Source organism: Leucoraja erinacea, chromosome 1, assembly GCF_028641065.1.
Source record: "Leucoraja erinacea ecotype New England chromosome 1, Leri_hhj_1, whole genome shotgun sequence".
In the NCBI taxonomy this organism is placed as follows: Eukaryota; Metazoa; Chordata; class Chondrichthyes; order Rajiformes; family Rajidae; genus Leucoraja; species Leucoraja erinaceus.
Window position 1 is genome coordinate 35,054,073 of NC_073377.1, and position 26,439 is coordinate 35,080,511.

General features: G+C 41.3%; 1 protein-coding gene across 2 annotated transcripts in view; it reads right to left on the reverse strand.

Annotated features, from left to right (window-relative positions):
• Positions 1–1,953: 1,953 nt before the first annotated feature.
• The window catches only part of LOC129695589 (kinesin-like protein KIF24), a 79,769-nt gene continuing 55,283 nt past the window's right edge, over positions 1,954–26,439 (reverse strand). For both annotated transcript variants that reach the window (XM_055632679.1, XM_055632688.1), the window contains exons 10-13: positions 22,453–22,562; positions 15,859–18,381; positions 11,814–11,907; positions 1,954–3,679 (exon numbers count right to left, since the gene is read on the reverse strand). In XM_055632679.1, coding sequence (XP_055488654.1) covers positions 3,542–3,679; positions 11,814–11,907; positions 15,859–18,381; positions 22,453–22,562 — 2,865 coding nt within the window. In that variant the 3' untranslated portion in view covers positions 1,954–3,541. The remainder of the gene's footprint in view (positions 3,680–11,813; positions 11,908–15,858; positions 18,382–22,452; positions 22,563–26,439) is intronic.

The following is a 26,439-nucleotide window of genomic DNA, read 5'->3' on the forward strand; positions in this document are numbered from 1 at the left end:
CAAAGACCAACAACTGACTTGCTTCCAATTTTCTTCAGACAAATGATGACGAGCAAGACTATTCAACCACTCTCTAGTTTAGTTTAATTTAGAGATATAGCGCGGAAACAGACCCTTTGGCCCACCGAGTCCGTGCCGACCAGCGATCCCCGCACACTAACACTATCCTACATGCACTGGGGACAATTTACACTTATATATCAAGCCAATTAACCTACAAACCTGTACGTCTTTGGAGTGTGGGAGGAAACCGAAGATCTTGGAGAAAACCCATGCAGGTCACTGGGAGAAGGTACAAACTCCGTACAGACAGCACCCGTAGTCGGGATCGAACCCGGGTCTCCGGGGCCGCAAGTGCTGTAAGGCAGCAACTCTACCGCTGTGCCACCGTGCCGCCCTACAGTTCCATATTTGCAGAACTTAATCTTTGTTTTCATCACTTCAGCTGGGTGTATTTCATATATTTTATTTGAAGTGAAATTTCAGGGAATCAATTCCAAATTTGTCCTCTTCTCAATTTATGGTTTAAAAGACTTGCGTATTTAATTTTGTGCTTTGTTAATTAACTAGTCTGCCGTTATAATTGATTGGGTTGTTTGCAAACAAAGGGACATCCAGAAAGTGAGACGCTTCTAAAAGTGTGATGGTGAGAGTTTGTGTTCCTGTTGGAGAGAAGGGCAAGATAGCTTTTCCCACTGAGAGTAGGGAAGATTCAAACAAGGGGACATGACATGAGAATTAAGGGACTGAAGTTTAGGGGTAACATGAGGGGAACTTCTTTACTCAGAGAGTGGTGGCTGTGTGGAATGAGCTTCCAGTGAAGGTGGTGGAGGCAGGTTCGTTTTTTTATCATTTAAAAATAAATTGGATAGTTATATGGATGGGAAGGGAATGGAGGGTTATGGTCTGAGCGCAGGTATATGGGACTAGGGGAGATTATGTGTTCGGCACGGACTAGAAGGGTCGAGATGGCCTGTTTCCGTGCTGTAATTGTTATATGGTTATATGGTTATAGGTGGCAATAAGAAACCCTGGATTAAGAGAAATTGGTCAGCAAAAAAAAGAGGCTTGGGTCAGGTACAGGAGCTGGATTGTGTATCCCTGGGGGATTAAAGGGAATTAAAGAGCATACAAAGAAGGAAAACAGGAGAGAAAGATGATCAGTCTGAAGAAGGGTTTCGGCCCGAAACTTTGCCTATTTCCTTCGCTCCATCGATGCTACTGCACCCGCTGAGTTTATCCAGCACTTTTGTCTACCGAGAAAAAAAGGCGATATGATATAACTCTGGAAAATGGAAGTAAGGAGAATCCAAATAGATTTTATGTATATTAAGGAAAAAGAATAACTAGAGAGAATGTCAGGTTCTTTAGATTCCAACATGATCATGTGTGTAGAACTGTAGGAGATGGGCAACTGAGTACGCTCTGTTTCTACTGCAGGCAAAGAGCAAAGACTAGGAATCTTGGGAAAGTTAATGAAGTTGTCTTGAGAGCAGTCCATATTACATTCAAGAAGGTGATTGATTGATTAGATTGATTAGATCCTTTAATAATCCTTTACAGGAAATTACAGTGCCACAACAGCTTCAAGACAGACATAACACCACACATTTCCTCAGATAGCTTCCATACTTAATAAGTTAAAATACAATGAATGAATACTAAAAAATGCAAAATTATTTTTGTGCATTATAAAACCTTATAGCAGCAGGTATACAAGACTTCCTATATCTCTCCGTTTTGCACATTGGTGCAATCAGTCTCTGACTGAAGATGCTGCTCTTGATCACCTTCAGGGCGTGGAGTGGGTGAGTGGGGTTGGTCATTATTGAACCCAGTTTGTTCAGAGTTCTGGCCTCTGCCACCTGCTGGACCGTTAGTTGCTCAGCCCCGACCACTGAGCCGGCCTTCCTGATCAGCTTGTCCAGTCTGTTTTTGTCCGCTATGCGGGCGCCTTCTCCCCAACAGGCCACAGCAAAAAACAGAGCACTGGCCACCACTGAATGGTAGACACTGCACAGTAGGGGTTGGCAGATGTTGAATGACCTTAGCCTCCTTAAGAAATACAGTCGACTTTGTCCCTTCCTGTACACCGCCTCCATATGACTCTTCCAGTCCAGCTCACTGTCAAGCTGCACACCAAGGTACCTGTGGTTGGCGACCACCTCCACCTCAGTGCCCCTGATGGTGATTGGTGTTGGTTGAGTCCTCCTCCTCCCCCTCCTGAAATCCACAACTATCTCCTTCGTTTTTGTGGTGTTGAGATGGAGGTTATTGTGTGCACTCCACTCCACAAAGTTGTTTATTGTATCTCTATACTCCTCCTCATTGCCCCCTTTGATGAGGCCGACAACAGCTGTGTCATCTGAAAATTTCTGCAAAAAGCAGCTGTTGGTGTTGTATTGGAAATCCGCTGTGTAGATGGTGAACAGGAATGGAGCCAGCACAGTTCCTTGTGGAGCCCCTGTGCTGCTCAGGATGGTGCTTGAGACATTGTTCTGTAGGCGCACGTACTGTGGTCTGAGGAAAAGGTAATCCAAACACCACAGTACTAGTAATGGATCCACCTTCATCTTCTCCATCTTCTCCCCTAGCAGTCGGGGCTGAATTGTGTTAAAGGCGCTTGAGAAGTCAAAGAATGTAATCCTTACAGATGCATCAGGGATGCATAAGGTGCTGGACTTCCTGAGATGTATGAGGGCAGATAAATCTCCCGGGCGTGATCAGATATAACCAAGGACACTTTGGGAAGTTGGGGAAGGCATTGCAGGAGTCCGGACTGAGATATATGAAGCATTGTTAGACACGGGTGAGGTGATGGAAACTAGAGGGTGGCAAATAAGAGTCATAAAGTCATATAGCACAGTAACAGTCCTTTCAGCCCAACTTGTCAATGCAGACAAGGTGTCCCATCTAAGCTAGTTCCAATTGCCCGCTTTTCCGTGTTGTATCAGGCTATACGATAATTGCATAATTTTTCTTACTGGATTAACAAGTTTTAATTTACCTAATTATATAATGGCAATTAAGTCCTTTTCATTACTTGAATTATACAAGTAATTATACAAGAATTGGACATCATGTCCAAGTATGGTCTGACTGTGAATATCTGAGATAGTATATACTTCCATGGTATTCATCCATGGTCTCAACAGCATAACAGGCTCCCAAGGCTGGATTATGTTCTCTTGAGCCTAATCTATTGGTTTGTTTATTGTTGCCCAGAAACGCTTTTAAATGCACATTGTTTGTTATCCAATGATCGTGAAATCTGCCATAAACTTCCTCCACAAAAAAAAAATGTTGGTAAATGATTGAGCATTTAGATAGGATCCAGAGAAAAGCAACAAGAGGGAAAATGCAATCTTCAATTTATATTTGACCATACCGAGATAAAAAAGTTTACAATTAGATCACAAAGATATGTAAAGATTTATTTTTGTTTGTTGCATTTAAATAAGACAGTCACTCTGAAAATTATAGAAGGGTCAAATGCATTCTCTGTTCATCTCTTGCTCTTCCACTATAATTTACACTGAAGCTAAGATTCAGGATTATTAAATTGTCCCATTGTTCCAGGATGAATTTGATACTTATGGATCTCGCCTTGCAAGTGCTGGATGCTTTCAGCTTTTAGCATCAGGATCTTTTCTAGTTGCGTTACATAATCCTTGAAGTCCTGCCAAGAAACACAATGCTTTTATTCAAGCATTTTTCAAATGCTGAAAATAATTGTTTGTAGTATTCATGCAATTACATGAATTCTAATATATTTGATACTGATACATTATAGCATTTTGATGAGGGAAGAAGTGCTAATACATTATCAAAAGAAATCACTGAAAATATATTTATTATTTAGATAATATTATTACATATTATTCAGATATTATTACGATATTAAAATATTTTCTAATGACACAAAAGGAATTAAAAGTATTATAGAATATAATAAATAGAAAAAATTAATAGAATTAATTAATAGTATGTATCTTCACACTGCTGATCATCTGTTGGCTTCTTCAATATCCAAAGTAATAAATTTGGCCACAGTCTGTGACTTATATGGTTATTATTTATCTTACTCCACATTGATTCAGAATGTCACAGCACAGAAACAAGCTCTTCATCCCACTGAAATCGCACCAACTAACAGGCATCCATTTACATTAATGCTGTACTAATCCACTGCCTTGGAAAGCGAATGGCATGTTGGCCTTTATAACAAGAGGAATTGAGAGGGGATCTTATAGAAACTTACAAAATTCTTAAGGGGTTGGACTGGCTAGATGCAGGAAGATTGTTCCCGATGTTGGGGAAGTCCAGGACAAGGGGTCACAGCTTAACGATAAGGGGGAAATCCTTTAAAACCGATGAGGAGAACTTTTTTTCACACAGAGAGTGGTGAATCTCTGGAACTCTCTGCCACAGAGGGTAGTTGAGGCAGTTCATTGGCTATATTTAAGAGGGAGTTAGATGTGGCCCTTGTGGCCAAGGGGATCAGAGGGTATGGAGAGAAGGCAGGTACGGGATACTGAGTTGGATGATCAGCCATGATCATATTGAATGGCGGTGCAGGCTTGAAGGGCCAAATGGCCTACTCCTGCACCTAATTCCTATGTTTCTATGAATATAGGAGCAAAGAGGTCCTTCTGCAGTTGTACAGAGCCCTAGTGAGACCACACCTGGAGTATTGTGTGCAGTTATGGTCCCCTAATTTGAGGAAGGACATTCTTGCTATTGAGGGAGTGCAGCGTAGTTTTACAAGGTTAATTCCCGGGATGGCAGGACTGTCATATGCTGAGAGAATGGAGCAGCTGGGGCTTGTACACTCTGGAGTTTAGAAAGATGAGAGGGGATCTCATTGAAACATATAAGATTGTTAAGGGTTTGGACACACTAGAGGCATAGATTATGAAAGAAAACTGGCAGGGAACATAAAAACTGACTGCAAAAGTTTTTATAGATATGTGAAAAGAAAGAGATTAGTTAAAACAAATGTAGGTCCCTTGCAGTCAGAAACAGGGGAGTTGATCATGGGGAACAAGGATATGGCGGACCAATTGAATAACTACTTTGGTTCCGTCTTCACTAAGGAAGACATAAATAATTTGCCGGAAATAGCAGGGGACCGCGGGTCAAAGGAGTTGGAGGAATTGAGTGAAATCCAGGTTAGCCGGGAAGTGGTGTTGGGTAAATTGAATGGATTAAAGGCCGATAAATCCCCAGGGCCAGATAGGCTGCATCCCAGAGTACTTAAGGAAGTAGCTCCAGAAATAGTGGATGCATTAGTAATAATCTTTCAAAACTCTTTAGATTCTGGAGTAGTTCCTGAAGATTGGCGGGTGGCAAACGTAACCCCACTTTTTAAGAAGGGAGGGAGAGAGAAAATGGGGAATTACAGACCAGTTAGTCTAACATCGGTAGTGGGGAAACTGCTAGAGTCAGTTATTAAAGATGGGATAGCAGCACATTTGGAAAGTGGTGAAATCATTGGACAAAGTCAGCATGGATTTACGAAAGGTAAATCATGTCTGACGAATCTTATAGAATTTTTCGAGGATGTAACTAGTAGCGTGGATAGGGGAGAACCAGTGGATGTGGTGTATCTGGACTTCCAGAAGGCTTTCGACAAGGTCCCACATAAGAAATTAGTATACAAACTTAAAGCACAAGGCATTGGGGGTTCAGTATTGATGTGGATAGAGAACTGGCTGGCAAACAGGAAGCAAAGAGTAGGAGTAAACGGGTCCTTTTCACAATGGCAGGCAGTGACTAGTGGGGTACCCCAAGGCTCAGTACTGGGACCCCAGCTATTTACAATATATATTAATGATCTGGATGAGGGAATTGAAGGCAATATCTCCAAGTTTGCGGATGACACTAAGCTGGGGGGCAGTGTTAGCTGTGAGGAGGATGCTAGGAGACTGCAGGGTGACTTGGATAGGCTGGGTGAGTGGGCAATGTTTGGCAGATGCAGTATAATGTGGATAAATGTGAGGTTATCCATTTTGGTGGCAAAAACGGAAAAGCAGACTATTATCTAAATGGTGGCCGATTGGGAAAGGGGGAGATGCAGCGAGACCTGGGTGTCATGGTACACCAGCCATTGAAGGTAGGCATGCAGGTGCAGTAGGCAGTAAAGAAAGCAAATGGTATGTTAGCTTTCATTGCAAAAGGATTTGAGTATAGGAGCAGAGAGGTTCTACTGCAGTTGTACAGGGTCTTGGTGAGACCACACCTGGAGTATTGCGTACAGTTTTGGTCTCCAAATCTGAGGAAGGACATTATTGCCATAGAGGGAGTGCAGAGACGGTTCACCAGACTGATTCCTGGGATGTCAGGACTGTCTTATGAAGAAAGACTGGATAGACTTGGTTTATACTCTCTAGAATTTAGAAGATTGAGAGGGGATCTTATAGAAACTTACAAGATTCTTAAGGGGTTGGACAGGCTAGATGCAGGAAGATTGTTCCCGATGTTAGGGAAGTCCAGGACAAGGGGTCACAGCTTAAGGATAAAGGGGAAATCCTTTAAAACCGAGATGAGAAGAACTTTTTTCACGCAGAGAGTGGTGAATCTCTGGAACTCTCTGCCACAGAGGGTAGTTGAGGCCACTTCATTGGCTATATTTAAGAGGGAGTTAGATGTGGCCCTTGTGGCTAAGGGGATCAGGGGGTATGGAGAGAAGGCAGGTACGGGATACTGAGTTGGATGATCAGCCATGATCATATTGAATGGCGGTGCAGGCTCGAAGGGCCGAATGGCCTACTCCTGCACCTAATTTCTATGTTTCTATGTTTCTATGAAACATGTTCCCGATGTCGGGGGAGTCCAGAACCAGGGGCCACAGTTTAAGAATAAGGAGTAAGCCATTTAGAACGGAGAGGAGGAAACACTTTTTCTCACAGAGAGTGGTGAGTCTGTGGAATTCTCTGCCTCAGGTTCTCTGGATGCTTTCAAGAGAGATCTAGATAGGGCTCTTAAAAATAGCGGAGTCAGGGGATATGGGAAGAAGGCAGGAACGCGGTACTGTTTGGGGATGATCAGCCATGATCACATTGAATGGCGGTGCTGGCTCGAAGGGTCGAATGGCCTAATCTTGCACCTATTGTCTATTGTCTATTGCCTTCTGCCTTCTCCCCAACCTGTGATGCACTCGCCCAGATCTTGTCACTCACCACTAGGGGGCAATTAATGAGAAAGCTAAGGGCCTGTCCCACTGAACGAGGTAATTCAAGAGTTCTCCCGAGTTTTCCCCTGATTCGAACTCGGAGAATGTCCGTAGCGGGTCCGTAGGAATTTGTGGATGTCTCGTAGCGGCTCGTACAAGTAACGGTAGGTACTCGGGAAATCCGGTAAACTCGTGACGTTTTTTCAACACTGTGTCCACAGGTAAAAAAATATTTGTGATGAAACAAATTGTTACTTTTTACTCGTTTGAGCCGCTACGAGACATCCACGAACTCCTACGGACCCACTACGGACATTCTCAGAGTTCGAATCAGGGGAAAACTCGGGAGAACTCTTGAATTAGCTCATACAGTGGGACACGCCCTTTAATGGAAATTAATAGTAAGTTTTAAAATCTGCCTCCATCAGATGAAATAAAAATCCTTGAAAGAAAACTTTGATTTGTTTGTGTAAACTAACAATGTGGGTACCCTGAAGCAAGCACACACTTGTTAACAGGATGATAATATAATGGTGAGTGTAGAAACCAATGGACATACTAGGTGCCGTTCACATAAACACAAACAATACGTCTTTATCAATCTACCATTGACAGATCAAATGAAAATCATGAGGATGTATGCTGTGCGTGAGTCTGATTGTGATTGAACTCTCTCTGCTTGGTTCAGAGATAAGATAAAGGAGACCTTTCTGGGATCAGGTTTGGTGGAGAAGAACCAGCACAAGGGGCTCATGACGCTCAGAAGGAAGAGCACAAATTATAGAAGTTGCAGGTGTTCTTTTCATCGAGGACTATTACAAGAAATATATATCTTATGTTAGTCTGATAATTACTAACCAAATTTAAAGGGGATTAAGGAAATAAATAAACCTTTTCTAACTTCGTCAATGAAGTAGCTTTATAACTGAATTTCCCAAACCGCACCCTACACCAACAAGAGTGACCTAACAACTCACTTCTACCCCCACCCCATCAGAATGACAATGTAGGATCTTCATATGCCTCTTCCCTTCCCCCGTTCAGCTCCATATTTCTCTCCCAAATTCTCCCCTCACATCATAATTGTGATAGGAACAAAGTTTCTCCGTCCCTATATCTCCAACATAGACAGTATCTGCTCACAATGACTCCATCCTCAACCCCAGCTGAAAATGCAAGTTCCCAACATCTCACTGTCAGTGAAAAATAGGTTCACAACACTTCCTAATCACAAACAGCACAAGCACTCACTTTAAAGAGGTCCACTTTGTCCCCACCCTGAATCATTTCAATGCATAATTTAAAAAAACCTGTGGAGTTCACCAGAATGTTGTCAGTTTGTGATTAAATAGATCTACTTTTTTCACGTGTTTCTCAATTTACAAATGCTCATATCTTTGGATTCTTCAGGGTACTTCTGCAAGGCTTTTACGGAATAATGAGCATTACTTAATGTTAACAACTACAATTAAGCGAAGATGCAGCTGCTGTGTAAGAGAGAGAGAAGGGGAGGGAGGTGGGAAGAGATGGTCGTGGTGCCGGTTTCAGCAGGGAAAAGAGATGGTGAGTGGCAGGAGAGTAATTGTCATGGAGAGGGATGGCCAGAGAGAGTTACATTCTTATATTGTGTTTTTCATCATCTCATTTTAAGATGATTGTTCATAAAGTGATATTTTATAGTGATATTCAATTTTCACCTTTTACTTGTTTTCGAACAAAGTACTTGAGTTCTGAAATACATTGAAAGTAAAGGAAATGCTATTTCACATCATCTGAGGGCAGAGCTGTAGATGTGTGGAAACACAGAAAAATAGGTGCAGGAGTAGGCCATTCGGCCCTTCGAGCCTGCACGGCCATTCAATATGATCAAGGCTGATCATCTAAAATCAGTACCCCGTTCCTGCTTCCCCCCCCCCCCATACCCCTTGATTCCTTTAGCCCTAAGAGCTAAATCTACCTCTCCCTTGAAAATATCCAGTGAATCAGCCTCCACTGCCTTCCGTGGCAGATTTCCACAGATTCACAACTCTGCGGGTGAAAAAGTTTTTCCTCATCACAGTCCCAAATGGCCTACCCCTTATTCTTAAACTGTGACCCCTAGTTCTCGACTCCCCCAACATCGGGAACATTTTTCCTGCTTCTAGCCTGTCCAATCCTTCAAGAATTTTATATGTTTCTATAAGATATCCTCTCATCCTTCTAAATTCCAGTGAATACATGCCCAGTCAACCCATTCTTTCATCATATGTCAGTCCCGCCATCCCGGGAATTAACCTGGAGAACCTACGCTGCACTACCTCAATAGCAATAATGTTCTTTCTCAAATTAGGAGACCAAAATTGCACACAATCCTCCAGGTGCAGTCTCACCAGGGCCCTGTACAACTTCAGTAGGACCTCTTTGCTCCGAAACTCAAATCCTCTTGCAATGGCCAATATGCCATTAGCTTTTTTCACTGCCTGCTGTACCTGCATGCTTACTTTCAGTGACTGATGTACAAGCACACCCAGGTCTCGTCGCACCTCCCCTTTTTTCTAATCTGACACCATTCAGATAATAATCTGCCTTCCTGTTCTTGCCACCAAAATGGATAACTTCACATTTATCCACATTGTACTGCATCTGCCATGCATCTGCCCACTCACCCAACCTATCCAAGTCACCTTGCAGCCTCATAGCATCCTCCTCTCAGCTCACACTGCCAACCAACTTTGTGTCATCCGCAAACTTGGAGATGTTTGTGTCATTCGCAAACTTGGAGATATTTGGACTTCAGCAAAGCATTCAACAAGGTTCCGCATGGTAGGCTGCTCCGGATGGTTAGATCGCATGGCTGAGAGATAGTTGAATGGATAGAAAATTGGCTTTATGGAATAAAGGAGAGGGTGATGGTGAAAGTTGCTTCTCGGACTAGAGTCCTGTGACCAGTGGTGCGCCTCAGGGTTCGTGCTGGTCCCTTTACTGTTTGTCATCTACATCAATGATTTGGATGAGAACATACATCGCAAGACTATAAAGTTTGCAGATGATATAAAAGTTGGTGGTTTTGCAGATAGTGAAGATGGTTGTGAAAAATTGCAACAAGATCTGGATCGATTGGCCAGGTAGGCCGATGAATGGTTGAAGGAATGTGAGGTGTTGCATTTTGGGAAGTCAAACATGGGCAGGACCCACACAGAACGGTAGGCTCTGGGGAGTGTTGTAGAACAGAGAGATCTTGGAGTGCAGGTGCATGGTTTCTTGAAGGTGGAGTCAAAGGTATATAGGGTGATCAAAAAGCCTTTTGGCACATTTGCTTTCATCTGTCAGAGTATTGAATACAGAAGTTGGGAGGTCATGTTGCAGTTGTATAAGACATTGGTGAGGCCACATTTAGAGTATTGTGTTCAGTTCTGGGCACCATGTTATAGGAAAGATGTTGTCAAGCTGGCAAGGGTACAGAGAAGATTTATGAGGATATTGCCAGGACCCGAGGGCCTGAGCTATAGGGAGAGGTTAAGTAGGTGTGACTCTTATTCTTTGGAGCCCAGGAGGATGAGGGGTGATCTTATAGAGGTGTATAAAATCATGAGAGGAATAGATCGAGTAAATGCACAGAATCTCTTGCAGAGTAGGTGAATCAAGGACCAGAGGACATAGGTTTAAGGTTAACGTTCTACTGCAGTTGTACAGGGTCTTGGTGAGACCACACCTGGAGTATTGCGTACAGTTTTGGTCTCCAAATCTGAGGAAGGACATTATTCAGATTCAATTTAATTGTCATTGTCAGTGTCATTATTGCCATAGAGGGAGTGCAGAGAAGGTTCACCAGACTGATTCCTGGGGTGTCAGGACTGTCTTATGAAGAAAGACTGGATAAACTTGGTCTATACTCTCTAGAATTTAGGAGATTGAGAGGGGATCTTATAGAAACTTACAAAATTCTTAAGGGGTTGGACAGGCTAGATGCAGGAAGATTGTTCCCGATGTTGGGGAAGTCCAGGACAAGGGGTCACAGCTTAAGGATAAGGGGGAAATCCTTTAAAACCGAGATGAGAAGAACTTTTTTCACACAGAGAGTGGTGAATCTCTGGAACTCTCTGCCACAGAGGGTGGTTGAGGCCAGTTCATTGGCTATATTTAAGGGAGTTAGATGTGGCCCTTGTGGCTAAGGGGATCAGAGGGTATGGAGAGAAGGCAGGTACGGGATACTGCGTTGGATGATCTGCCATGATCATATTGAATGGCGGTGCAGGCTTGAAGGGCCGAATGGCCTACTCCTGCACCTAATTTCTATGTTTCTAAGTGGAAAAGATTTAATAGGAATCTGAGGGGTAACATTTTCACACAAACGCTGGTGGGTGTATGGAACAAGTAATTTAGTCAGGGACTATCCCAACGTTTAATAAGTAGTTAGACAGGTTTGGAGGGTTATGGACCAAATGCGGGCAGGTGGGACTAGTGTAGCCGGGACATGTGGGCAAGTTGGGCCGAAGGGCCTGTTTCCACACTGTATCACTCTATGACATCAACTAATCTGGAATGTAATCCGTTTGTAAATCAATGTTACCAGTGTTAAATAATATATTTATCCAAAACACAAACACTGTTCCTTTCACACACTTCCTCTGCTCAATATATTTTAAAATTAAGATCTTACCAAAATTGTTAATTTCTTGAGCAAATATTCTTCCTTTTCAAAAAGAGCTAACATGTCTTCTAGTTGCTCACAGTGGGCTTGGACAACAAGTTTCCTAGAGTGCAAAGAACAAAATAGTTTGAATTTACAAGAAACCTCAATGTAGGCTTGAGAACCCGAATATCATCTTCTTAGCATGCATGTTGCAGCCTTCATAACAGCAATAAATTAAACAATTTTAGAAATTGATCTTTTCCAGTTTGTGCTGGAAGTAACCAATTCTGGAGAACGGTTTAAAATAGTACCTGTTTTTAGACCAAGTTCCAGAATCCCACAACCTGAACAGTTTTCTTCATTTCCCCTCTGACCCTTCTGCCAATTACTTTACAGCAGTGACACAAAATGCTGGAGTAACTCCACGGGTCAGGCAGTATCTCTGGTGACCATTGAGGTTGGGACCCTTATTTAGACTGATTGTTGGGGAGGAGGGGAGAAAGCTGGAAAGAGGTGGGTAATAGGTAGATTGACAAAGACCAGAGATGAAAAGACTACAAGTGTGACATAAAGATGGAAGAGGTGCGAATTATGAAGCCAGTGGAAGAAATATTGGTGGAAGGGGGGTGGGGGAGAAATGTGTGCAAGTTCAGGTGGGGCACAAGGAAGAGAGAGGAGGGGGGTTGCTTTTAGGTTAGTTACCTAAAATTGGAGAATTCAATGTTCATAACGTTAGGTTGCAGACTATGAGGTGCTATTACTCCAGTTTGTGTGTGGCCTCACCCTGGCAATGGAAGAGGCCCAGGACAAAAGGGTCAGTATGGGAAAGGGAAAGGGAAAGGGAGTTAAAATGATTCGCAATCAGGAAACCAACAGGCTTTGACGGACCGAACATTCTGGCGGATCTCCATTAGACCCTCTTTTTCTCCGTCCACTTGATAATCTCTTCCCATGCAAGAACTCCGCCACATCAACATCGTTCTCCTATGAAGACTGTTGCAAATTATTCATTTAAAACCTTACCTAAATGCTTCACACCATGCTCAGGTTAGCTTTTTGGTCTCGACACACCATACACCTCTTTATAAACGAACATAAAACTCTTTTAGATTTTGTTTGATTTTATTTGCTAATATTTTTAATATCTTCTCCTTGATTTTCTAATTTCTATTTTAACATAATTCTTACATTTAAAAAAAACCTCTTATAGTCTCTTTGATGGATTAGGCTATCAGTGTTCCACATCGGCCACCTTATCCTGCATTATCCTACTCCCTATTCCCAATTATTGGGAAGGTTCCGGGTATGGCAGCACCATGTGGGCATGATCAGCCTGAACACCTCATCAAAAGTCTTCAACTGCTCAGACACTACTTTATTCTGAAACAATTAATTTCATTCTATCTGTATCCTCAATTAATTTACCTTTTTTACTACTCCTTTGGATTTAATTGCAGTATATCCTATTTAGCAGTCAGATTTGTTTATTTGCTTATTTTATTATATTTTTCTCTCCAAAGCATTCAATATTTTGCATCGTTTTGTGTTTCTCCTTTCTAAATCTTTGTAGTTTGCTATACCCTTCACTGATTTTTCTTCAGTCATATGGTCCCGTTTGCTGATGACTATTGCCATGTTCAAATCCAATCAAAACTATTCAGCAAATGAAGCACACATGCTATGTGACAAGTGATGATGGTACCACAAAGATAGTGGGCTATGACCCAACACCAACAAATGGGCGGCACAGTGACGCAGCGGTAGAGTTGCTATCTTACAGCGCCAGAGACCTGGGTTCGATCCCGACTACGGCTGCTTGTCTTTACGGAGTTTGCATGTTCTCCCCATGACCTGTGTGGGTTTTCCCCAGCGGTTCCGGTTTCCTCTCACATTCCAAAAACGTACAGGTTTGTAGGTTAATTGGCTTGGTAAAATAGTACATGTTAGTGTGTGTAGGATAGTGTTAGGATGTGTGAGGATCACTGGTCGGCGCAAATTCAGTGGGCCAAAGGACCTGTTTCCGTGCTGCATCTCTAAGCTAAAGTTAAACTAAACTAAACTAAATAAGAAGCTAAGGTACACAAAAATGCTGGAGAAACTCAGCGGGTGCAGCAGCATCTATGGAGTGAAGGAAATGGGCAACGTTTCGGGCCGAAACCCTTCTTCAGACTATTTCCTTCGCTCCATAGTTGCTGCTGCACCCGCTGAGTTTCTCCAGCATTTTTATGTACCTTCGATTTTCCAGCATCTGCAGTTCCTTCTTAAATAAATAAGCTAACCAACAACCTTTGAGATTCAGTGGAATTCAATGGAGATTGCAGAGGCAGGCCCGATGAGGAAAGAGTGTGATATCAGGTTCCAGGCGTGACATGGCAGAAAGCAGCAGATCAATGACAAGCTGATGGGTGTTTTTCACTGTTCTATGTCTGCTTTGTTAATCAAGGTAAGGAATGACAGTATATATCAGCGAATGACAATGCATGAGCTAGGTGGAAAGTCCCAGTGACCTCGACAACTATACATGCAGGAAAATGTCTCCAGATGCCACACCTTGAAATCCAGTTTTCAGATCTGGAGTAGTGGTTGGAGTCCCTGTGATGCATTTATGAAGCTTTGGTAGATAATATATTTAGAGATGTGATCACAGCTTATCTTAAGTGTATGCAGGCAGAGAGGGAATAGGTAAATTGTAGGCAGACTAGAAGCAGCAGGCAGATAGTGCAGGAATCCCCTATATCCATATCCCTTGGACTTTACTGCTACTTGCATTAGAAGTGTAGTAGTTCTAGAGGTAATCTGGCAAAATTTGAACTAAAACATAGGAAGGCAAGTAATATATCTGGTCATGAATTTTAAACAGTGATACCGTCCTTGTCAAAAACGCATAAAATGAAATAAATGTTACTCTCACAATACACAACACATAGGATTCACACTGACCATTTATTACCTTTCCCATCTCCATGTAACCAACACCCCCCTCCACCCGCAGCAAAATTATCAAAATAAATATCAAAGATTGCTAAGGGGAATGTTCCAAGAATGTGGCTTAAAACTTGTATATTCAAATAATTTAAATTACACACATTTTCCATAGATGAATTCTACTTTATTTTGCCTCACAAATAACAAAAGAAAATCATGTTTTGGAGTCGATTGGAAGTCAATTAATAATTTCAATTATAAAAATTATTCTAATAGGTTGAATAAGTTAGGTCTTTATTCTCTGGAGCGCAGAAGGTTGAGGGGGGACCTGATAGAGGTCTTTAAAATGATGAGAGGGATAGACAGAGTTGATGTGGACCAGCTTTTCCCTTTGAGAATAGGGAAGATTCAAACAAGAGGACATGACTTCAGAATTAAGGGACAGAAGTTTAGGGGTAATATGAGGGGGAACTTCTTTACTCAGAGAGTGGTGGCGGTGTGGAATGAGCTCCCAGTGGAAGTGGTGGAGGCAGGTTCATTGGTATCATTTAAAAATAAATTGGATAGGCATATGGATGAGAAGGGAATGGAGGGTTATGGTATGAGTGCAGGCAGGTGGGACTAAGGGGAAAAAAAAAAATTTGTTCGGCATGGACTTGTAGGGCCGAGATGGCCTGTTTCCGTGCTGTAATTGTTATATGGTTATATGGTTAAAGGGGTTGGACAGGCTAGATGCAGGAAGATTGCTCCCGATGTTGGGGAAGTCCAGGACAAGGGGTCACAGCTTAAGGATAAGGGGGAAATCCTTTAAAACCTAGATGAGAAGAACTTTTTTCACACAGAGAGTGGTGAATCTCTGGAACTCTCTGCCGCAGAGGGTAGTCGAGGCTAGTTCATTGGCTATATTTAAGAGGGAGTTAGATGTGGCCCTTGTGGTTAAGGGGATCAGAGGGTATGGCGAGAAGGCAGGTACGGGATACTGAGTTGGATGATCAGCTATGATCATATTGAATGGTGGTGCAGGCTCGAAGGGCCGAATGGCCTACTCCTGCACCTAATTTCTATGTTTCTAATTAAAACATTATTACAGGGTTGCTCAACTTTTACACAAGGAGAATCTTTAAAATGTGCTGCTTTTCACACTTACTTTGTTTTCTCCATCTCCTCAAGGTGGTGGGCAGATAAATGTTTAGATTGGTTACCATCTGCCTGAAGTCCACATGCTTCCTTATTGTTTTTATTGTGGCAGACACACACTTCCGTGGGAATTGAATTGTTCTCCGCATGTAAATGATTAAATGGAACTGAAGTATTTTCTTGTAATTTTTCTCCAATTATGTTGATCAAATCCTTATTAAGCGACTTGCCACAAGACTGACAGCATTCTTCTTCATGGTGGTTATTTGGCACTGTTTCAGTACAGCCTCCAGCCACCAAATCTTGTGTTTCTTGCTGTGATTCTTTAATCTCAGAGCTGCAAATCGGTTCTGTTGTTTTGTTGTGTGTAATTACAGGAGTAGAAATGCCTTCCTGCCTGCTCGCTTGATTAAGATATGGACATGTAGAGCTCTGGTTTCCAGCATCTGAAAAATATTTATCTGCTGCGGGTTCATCTTCAATAACGGAAGCTATATGATGATGTGAGTGTACAATTGAAGAATTGATTACGTTTTCTGCAGTATCCATATCATCAGGTTCACTTTTAGAGCCTTTCGGTATTTGTTTATAATTGTGGCATTCACTTGTTTGGCTGTTGTCTTCAGAGAGATTTCTACTTAGTACGGCATCACACAATTCTCCCTGCCTCAAGTCATGCTTTGGTGGAATTAGAGAGCATGTACAATCATTAGTTGACAAATCAGGTACACTGGTTGTCAAAATATTCTCATCTTTATAAGCAGTCTCTACATGGCAAACATTTGAACAATGGTCAATTTCATCTTTTGCAGCTATCTCCATTTCAATTTCATCTTTCAAAATAAGGTGTGCTTCATGAATAGTGTTTTTCAAGTTGAGTAAAATATCTGATGACACTTTCTGATTTCTAGCAAGATAGTCAGGTGATAGTTTCACCCACTTTTCAAACTGATTGGTCTGTGATGATAAAACATCAGAACCACTTGGTGATACCTCCATTTCAACAGAGGGCTGGTTACATGAGATTGTCCATCCACAAGCTCCAGCTCGTGCATCTCGACACAGTGGCCTCTCCACAGAAAGGTCGTCAGAAGCATTTGTTAAATCTGTAGAAATATAGTCATTAGATGGAATTCTATTATTGGTAGTACAGCACATTTGCTTGTCTTTCCCTACATTTATTATTGAATTCAAATGGAAACACGTTTTTTTTCTCGGGTGACACAAAGTGCCAGCTCCAGTTTTCACACTATTCAAATCTGTAGCAACAGTAAAACTACTGTCCATTTGAGAAATGTTTGACATGGGACAGGTATCATCTTGATTTTCAATTGAAAAATTGTCTTTGTTTACATTCTGCAAACTGTTTTTAGAATCGAACGGTAAGTATCTTGGCTTCATTTGACAACAATCAATATTATTTGGAGAATGCAACATTTCAGTGAAGTTCCCTCCTGATGAACAGTGAACTGCACACTCCTCTCCTGTCGTCCTTTGTGAAGCACATATACTGTGGTCTTCTATCCTTGGGTAACAGTTTTGATCTTGAGAAAAGGGGAAAACATGTACATTGTTTCGTCCATTCTTTCCTTCCTCTCTTTCTATTTCAAACAAGGAATCTTGATTACAGGTTTGATTCTGTCTATCAATCATGCTTTGGCAGTTGGAGTATGTAGAACTACTACTGCCGCATTCAATCTGAACCTCTGATGTTTTGACAGTGGAATGCAGTGAGGGAATGCATTCATTATTCTCATTGCTTATTTCAACTTGAGGTTGATAAAATTGACTGAGGAGCTCCTTCATGGGTTGATAACTTAGTTTCTTCTGCAATAATGGTGGCTGCTGAAGCTGTTGGAGCTGCTGATGATAAAGGCGCAAGTGGTTTTCCCGTTCCTTTTGCACAAAAAAATTGTTTTTTAATGACTTAGGACTCTTTTGATGTTCATTTTCAAATATGTTTGCATTATTTGCTTTATTGGGCGAGTCATTTTTTATCTGTCCAATAAAATATAGTTCATTTCTGGGAATGACTTCTTTTTGAATAGGATGAACTGTTTGAACTTTCACATTTCTCGTTGTACCAGGAGAATTCCTTTGGCCACATTGCATTCTTCTGGATGCAGCAGATTTGGAGTTATTCAGAAAAACCTCTTTTGTAATAATGGTCTTCTCAGTCAGCTTTTCATGCTTTGTGTTTTTGCTGAAATCTCTGGAATTTTTCTTGAATATGCCCTTCAGGGGAATAGAACGAGTTTGGCATGTGGTCTTTGAGGAAGCTGGGGAAAGGACATCTTTATCAACTATTTTTGGGCTGCAAGAGGGAAGAAAGTCAGGTGGACACAAAGCTGCTGATGATAATTTATGCAGAGCTGCATTTTGATTGGAGTATTGGTCAATTTTGGTCTTCATTTTCTTTGGTATAGATTTGTCTCCCCATGTTTTGGTCTGTTTTGGGGATGGACTTCTACCTCCATGACATCTAGAAAAGATTGTGCTGGATGCTTTGGCTCCTCGCTTTATTTCTTTTACCCTGAAGATAATAACAGTAAGATTAGCTGAAAAGGTATTCTCTTAATTTAAAAAAAATCATTTGATTCAATACATTTATCTAATTTTGTCAGTGTCAATGTGAAAAATGCAATGATATTTTAAAAATATTTTTATTTATTCATAGCACGTGGAGTTCATTGGCCAGGCCAGCATTTCTTCCTGAACCTTGCTCAATCTTAAGAAAATGGTGCTGCCATCTTAAACGACTTTATTGTACAAACAAGTATTGTACAATACTGCTTGGGGGCAGGATTTCCATAATTTTGACCCTGCAATAACAAAAGAACGACAAAAAAGTCTCAATGATGTATACATTGTAGAATAGTAACAACACAGAAGATGGGCAATTAGCTCTTCAAATCTGCATCAGCACACTGTGGACAGAATGCACAGTCCACTGTGCCTGGTGGTGCAGTGGTAGAGTTGCTGCCTTACAGCTCCAGAGACCCAGGTTTGATCCTGACTACAGGTGCTTGTCTGTACAGAGTTTATACGTTCTCCCTGTGACCTGTATGGGTTTTCTCCGGGATCTCCAGTTTCCTCCCACACTAGGTTTGGTGGTTAATTGGCTTGGTAAAACTGTAAATTGTCCCGAGTGCGTAGGATAGTGTTAGTGTGTGGGGATCGCTGGTCGGCAATCACTGAACACTGTGACATGGAGGAGAACATGCAAGTTGTGAAGATTTAGATTACTGCTCTGAATTAGAATGTTTTCTTTCTTCATTTAACGGAACAATTTCCACATCCTAACTCGAGTCAAGCCAATTCAGTCAACTGTCAGCATGGATCTGTTGGTAGGACGGTCACATTCAAAACAGAAGGCAGTAGAATTATGATGTCCTTCAGAGATTTGAACAAACAAAAAAATCTAGACCATCTCTTCAGAAGAGTAGCTGGTGGAATATTACACTGTTGGGGTTGCATCCCAAAAACCACAGCCCAATCAGTCAGGATCTGGTTATCAAGTCACTGAATAGAGATGTGATGTATCTCTAACTACATTTTCTTTCTCCCCTAATGTGCTGAGGACAAATATAATGCCCCATTTGGCTCAAAACAACTGAGACCAGAGAATGATTCTTCTTATCAGTTACTGTCATTCCTGAATGAAAGAGACAGTTCAAGATCCATGTGGGGATGTGGCGTAACAAATGTGGCTTCATTGGCTATGATCACGCACAACTATTATGGTATGTTGCTGATTTGGAGCGGTTACATTATTATGTTTGTATTAACTTAACATTCCACAGGATCAATGGGATTGAGGCTTAATATAAAAAGCAAAACTATTGTTTTAAGTTTAAGTTTGATGTTTATTTTGTCTTCACAAAGGGACAACCTGAATAGACCTGGCTGAATCCATGTGGGTGAAGGAATGAGAAACAGTTAAACCAGGGATATGTTTGATAATTATAAAAAGTCTATGACATGGTTCCAAAAATTAAAAAAAAATAGGCGTGTTATTCTCAGTAATTTAGAAAACACACCTTCATTTTCTGAAAAAGCATCTTGTAGATCTAATGCTTAATTTCTTTCCACTCTGGTCTCCTAGGCTTGTAATACAACACAGTTTACAAATAATCTTTCAGGTTTGCAACCTAATTGTAACTTCACTTCAAAGCTTACTCGTATATATTTTTTTAAAGAATCCTATAATTTCTCAAATCAGACCATTCAACTATTTCACAAATTATTCCAAGATCATCACTTCCACTACTGAAACTAGGTCAATTCTTGTTGAATCCCTGTGTCACAAAAGGCAACATCAATCTTAACCTCAGAAAAATATTTTTAATGGAATCTTAGGCCCTCTCATCCATGCCAACCGTAATGCCTATCTCCACTAATCCCTTTGGCCTGCATATACCCTCTGCTCCTTTCCTATCCAAGTAAGTACCTACAAGCATTTCAAACACTGCAATAGTATCTGTCTCTACTGGCAGCTCATTCTAAATATTCGCCACCCTCTATGTGAAAAACGGACCCCCTCAGTTTTCCTTTAAATTTCTTTCCTCTCACCTTAAGTCCCTCTAGTTCTTGTCTCCCTTGCCCTGGAAGAAAGATTCTATCAATCCCATCTGGACCTTTATAATTTTGTAAACGTTTACAATGTCACCCCTCAGCATCATTTGTTTCAGGGTGAAAAAAATCTAGCTTATCCCATATCTCACAATTGCAGCCCTCCATTCCAGCTAACCTCTTAGTGAATCTCTTCTGTGTTCCCTCTAACACATGGTGACCGACAATACACAAGATACTCCAGGTGCAGTCTAATCAACATTTTGTAGAACTGCAAAATAATTTCCCAACTTCTATACTTAATGTCTCAGCCTATGAAAGCAAACATACCAAATGTCCTTTTCACTATCCCATCTACCTGTAGGCCCCCCTCGGTCATGACTGACCATGGGTGATGCATCCTAGTTGTTGGCTGCTTGCTACAAACCTCGGCTAGAGTAGCAGGTGATGTGTGGTTGGATGCAAGCCTGGGCAATATCATATGGAGGACGGGCTGTTGCCCATGCAGCACGTCCCCCTTCTCCACGTCGCTGATCGATCCAAAGGAACAGCAGGGCCGTTACAGTTTGGCACCAGCACCGTCGCAGGAGCTGCCAGAGCGAGGTTGCAACAACGAACTGCCTTAGGGGCTCCGACTCCGGATTTTCTAGAGGTTTACTCCTGGAGACTTTTCCATGACTGGATATGGCCACAAGGCACTGGAGGGTTTAAATCAGAGTTTTCATTCTCCTAGGTGTCCATCCCATCTACCTATGCCACCACTTTTAGGGAGATTTGAACTTAAACCCACAAATTTCTCTGTACTTCAACACTTAAAGTCCTGCCATTTATTGTACATGTTCCAACAGAATTTGATCTTCCAAAGTGAATTACCTCACACTTGTCTGGATTAAATTTTATCTGCCAACTTCCCACCTGATCTATGCCGTGCTGTGTAGAAGATAAAATACAGCACAGGAATTTGCCATTAAGTCACTGTGTAAAGACTTGGCTTGTAAATCTCCTTTAAACACTCCCTGTCTCACTATTAAACTATGCCCTCTGGTGTATGACATTTCCATCCTGGGAAAACATTGCCTATCAATGCCTCTCATACCTTTATATATTTCCATCAGACCTCCCCTCAACCTCCAACACTCCAGAGAAAATAATCCAAGTTTGTTCAACCTCTCATTGTAGCTGTACACTCCAAACCAAACAACATCTTGGTTATCCTATTCTCCATGTCCTCCACATGCTTCCTGTAGTGTGATGACCAGAATAGCACACAATACTCCCAATGTCGACTAACTGAACTTTTATACAGCTCCAATATTACTTCCAAATTTTTATACTCGAATACCACGACCGATGAAGGCAAGCACGCCATATGCCTTCTTTATTGCCCTATCGACTTCTGTTGCCCCTTTCACAAACTATGGTCTGGCATCTGTACATAGATGTAGGTTACGATATTTACTGCATACTTTTCTCTCAACTTTGACCTCCCAGAGTGCAACACCTCACACTTGTCCAGATTAAAATCCATCTGCCATTTCGTAACCCACATTTCCAACTGATCTACATCCTCCTTTGACAACCTTCCTCACGATGCACAACTATGCCAATTTTTTTGTCATCTGCAAAATTACCAATTAGCTTACATTTTCATCCAAATTGCTTAGATGTATAAATAAATAACAAAGGTTCCAGCACTGATCCTTGTGGAACACCACTGGTCACAGACCTCCAATTAGAATAACACCCCTCACCTCCATCTTCTATACGCAAGCTAATTTTTAAGCTAATCCACCAAGTCAACATGGATCCCATATGCCTTAATCTTCCAAATCAGACGATCATGATGGACCTTGTTGAATGCTTTACTAAAGTCCATTTAGATAACATCCACTGGCTTCCCTCATCAATCATCTACAAACAACCTTTGTCATTATACTTAGCTACAATTCCTGAGATCCCACTTTAAAATTTCCCCATCAGCTTAATATACCATTTACTGTAAAATAAGCAATTTACTGTAAAATAAGCTCACCGGTCTGCATAGCGCAAGGTATTCAGCGTGTGTTCTGTGGCCACGTGGCTAGGTGAAATATTAGCAATCATACAGGTCTTGGAATTCCCAATAAAAGAGTCTTTCAATACCTCAAAAACAAAAGTAAATTTTGCACTTACTATTAGAAAACATTTAAGGAAATTATAATTTGTATCATCAAATCATTTCACATTTTTTATTTCAATAAAAAATTCAAATTATTAAGATTGTTTTTTTAAGGCATTCACTACATGCATGCTTCACATCGATATAATAGGGTCAAATGCAAACTTGAAGAACAGCAGCTTATATTTCACCTGGAGAGTCTACGATTCTCCGATTTCAGGTAACTCGTATTTCCTCTGTCCCTTTCTCTCTGCTCCTAGCTCCCCAGGTCCAATCACACACACACACACTTCTTCCCACTTTACCCTTCCTCCTGTCACTCAGTTTCTTTTCCCCCATTCCGCTCATCCCATTGCTCACTCCACCCCTCGCTGTCGACCACGTCTGTCACCACTTCTTCTCTAACAATTCCACATTCCTTTCCTATCGGTTTCCAAAATTTGCAACCTTTTATTCTTCACATCACATCCTAGCTTTTGTTGTGATCTCCAACCTTCCCACCCCTGCCAGGCTGTTCTCTGCCAATCAATGCATCCTTGCCTGGATCCACCGGTCACTTGTTAGTTTTTGCTCAGCACTCCCCCACATCTTTATATTGGCCCTCGCTACTCTTTCAATCTAGATGAAGGGTCTTGACCTGAAACTTCATTTGTCCATTTCCCTCCACAGATGCTACCTTACCCAGTGAGTTCCTCCAGCTGCTCTCCTTTTTTTTGCTAAAGATTCAAACGTCTGCAGTCTCTTGTGCCGCTAATAGATATTATAGATTTGGATTGCTGCTAGGGCTGATGATGTTTAAAAGAAGGGAAGTGTCATTTTGTACTCAAGTCACTGCAATACAAATTGACTTATATTGTTACACACTAGTTGATGCCCTTCATTCCATTCTCCTAACTTTCTGACATCTCCTGGTCGTTTCCATTTCTCTTCAAATTCCCCAGGTATTTAGTTATCAGATACCCATTCTCATTTTAGACAATAGACAATAGGTGCAGGAGTAGGCCATTCGGCCCTTCGAGCCAGCACCGCCATTCAATGTGATCATGGCTGATCATCCCCAATCAGTATCTCATTCCTGCCTTCTCCCCATATCCCCTGACTCCGCTATTTTTAAGAGCCCTATCTAGCTCTCTCTTGAAAGCATACAGAGAAACTGCCTCCACCGCCCTCTGAGGCAGAGAATTCCACAGACTCACCACTCTCTGTGAGCAAAAGTGTTTCCTCGTCTCCTTTCTAAATGGCTTACTCCTTATTCCTAAACTGTGGCCAACTGTGATTGAGGATGATCAGCCATGATCACATTGAATGGCTGTGCTGGCTCGAAGGGCCGAATGGCCTACTCCTGCACCTATTGTCCATTGTCTATTGCCCCTGGTTCTGGACTCCCCCCAACATCAGGGACATGTTTCCTGCCTCTAGCGTGTCCAAACCCTTAACAAATTAATATGTTTCAATGAGAAAACCTCTCATCCTTCTAAACTCCAGAGTGTACAAGCCCAGTTGCTCCATTCTCTCAGCATGTGACAGTCCCGCCATCCCGTGAATTAACCTTGTAAACCTACGCTGCACTCCCTCAATAGCAAGAATGTCCTTCCTCAAATTAGGGGACCAAAAGTGCACACATACTCCAGGTGTGGTCTCACTAGGGCTCTGTACAACTGCAGAAGGAAGTTGTACATTTTCTGTCAGTCAGTCAGTCAATCAGAATAACCGAATATTGAATTTTCTAGTCCTTAGAAAGTCATGGTAAATTAAATCCAGGTAACAAGTAAACAAAAAAATGTTAAAATGTTAGAAAAATACTCTAAACAGCAACATTCTACTCCTAAACATTCTGTCCTGCACAACAAAGACGACAGAATGCATAAGTGTCTAGGGTCAGTTCTCGTAGGCCATGGTAGATCTGTAGTAGGCTTAAGCAATGTTTGTGAGGTATTTTAAAGGTAAAATCAAGGAATCATTCAGGACAAGTGCAGAACATAATATAAGTAACATTATTTTGGATTTTATGAAGGGCTGATGTCACAAAAACTGAAAGGAAAATATTGCAGAATTTGAGGATATATATTAGTTTTACTGAGATAGACTTGGTAGCAGGTAATCTTGAAAAAAGAGAAATCTCTGATATATTGCTGAGTTGGCAGCAGAGCTTTGTTTAAGACAGAGTTGAAATTGACAAGTAACCAACAAACACATGGTGATTTTGCCAGTGGCTGAAAGCTTCAGTTTTGTTTTTTGCAATGCTCAATCAGACTGAATTTTGGATTATCTACAATTCATGTCAAATACTAGAGCAAAATGCTAGCCATGGTCTTTAGGAGACTGGGCAGGTGGTTGTCAGTGTGATCATGCTTTAGATAGCTGATCTTATGCTTACAGAAGAAGCGAGATAAAAACACAGATGGGGAACAGGAAAAAGGTGAAGATTAATTCTTAATGAACTTAATTAATTTATGTGCAAGAGTGGTAGTAATATGCAATGTTAAAAATGTGTTGCATGTACTGGGACAGGGACTGACTGTGTGAAGGATAAGGGTGTTCCCACAGAAATGGGACATTAAGATTGCAAGAGAGGAGGAAGATGAGAAATTACGTCAAACACAAAAAAAGAACGTGTCATTTTGAGGAGTGGAAATTCTGTAGTGCAAGCACAATTACTTTTCAAAAAGACTTGCTTGGTTGAAATGTTCTCTGGAAGTCATAATATAATCTTTATAAACTGTTTATGGTAGCAATCCAGCATTCTTTACATCCAACAAAGGGCAAGATATTTTTGGACTGTTGCCATTACAAGTCATTATAGCCTTGCTAAACCGACATCACAACATTCAGACAAGAAACAGCAAATTATATAAAGGAAACAAAAATCAGACTGTATATCTACATTATAGCATTAATAATAATAGTATGGATTTTCATACACAATGAGAAAAGTGATCCTAGTTGAATCATTCCTGTATTTTTGAACAGGAAATTTAAGATACGAGGGAAAAACCAATATGAAGCTCTGGTGATAAAAATGAAGGATGGATGGGAAGAGATATTTTGACCATAAACATTGATCAAGACCAAAGAGGTCAAATGGCAACAGTAAACAGCATGGTTGCTATCACATTTCACTCCACCCAGGGGAAAACACTGTGACTATCTACCGGGTTTATGTCCCTCATGATTTTATAAACCTCGACAAGGTCGCCACTCAGCCTCCTAAGTACTGGGGAAAAAAGACCCAGCCTTTCCTTGTAATACAAACCCTCTAGTTATCGAATCATACAGCATAGAAACATGCCCTTAGGCCAAACTTGCCCCACTAATATCCATGTAAATCTTTTTTTTGCACCCTTTTGGCTGAATGCCATCCTTCCTATTGCTGCACAACCAGAACTATAGAGTACACCAAATGTGGCCTTATCAATGCCTTGTACAGCCCTAACAGAATGTCCCAACTTCTGCACTCAACAACCTGGCAGATGAAGGCAAGCATGCCCAATGATTTATTTACCACCCTCTCCATCTGTGACACCTTCATAGAACTACATACCTACACCCTAGGTCTCTCTGTTCTACAACATTTTCTGTGCAAGCCCTCCCTGGTTTGTCTCAGCAACTTTGCATGTATTGAATTAAACTATTATTTTGTCATATGGCTAAGCAGAAAGAGTGCATGTTAAAATTGTATTAAGGGTGTCCATTGTCATATAAACAATGTAACACTGATATTCAAAAATACAATAAATTAATAACCATAACACTAGGTAACTATAGTAGTGCAAAAACCAAAGTCCATAGTGCAAGCAAAGACAACATATGGCAGGGTAAGTGCCTTCTTTAAACCTTCCTTTGATGAACCAGAGTGGCTCA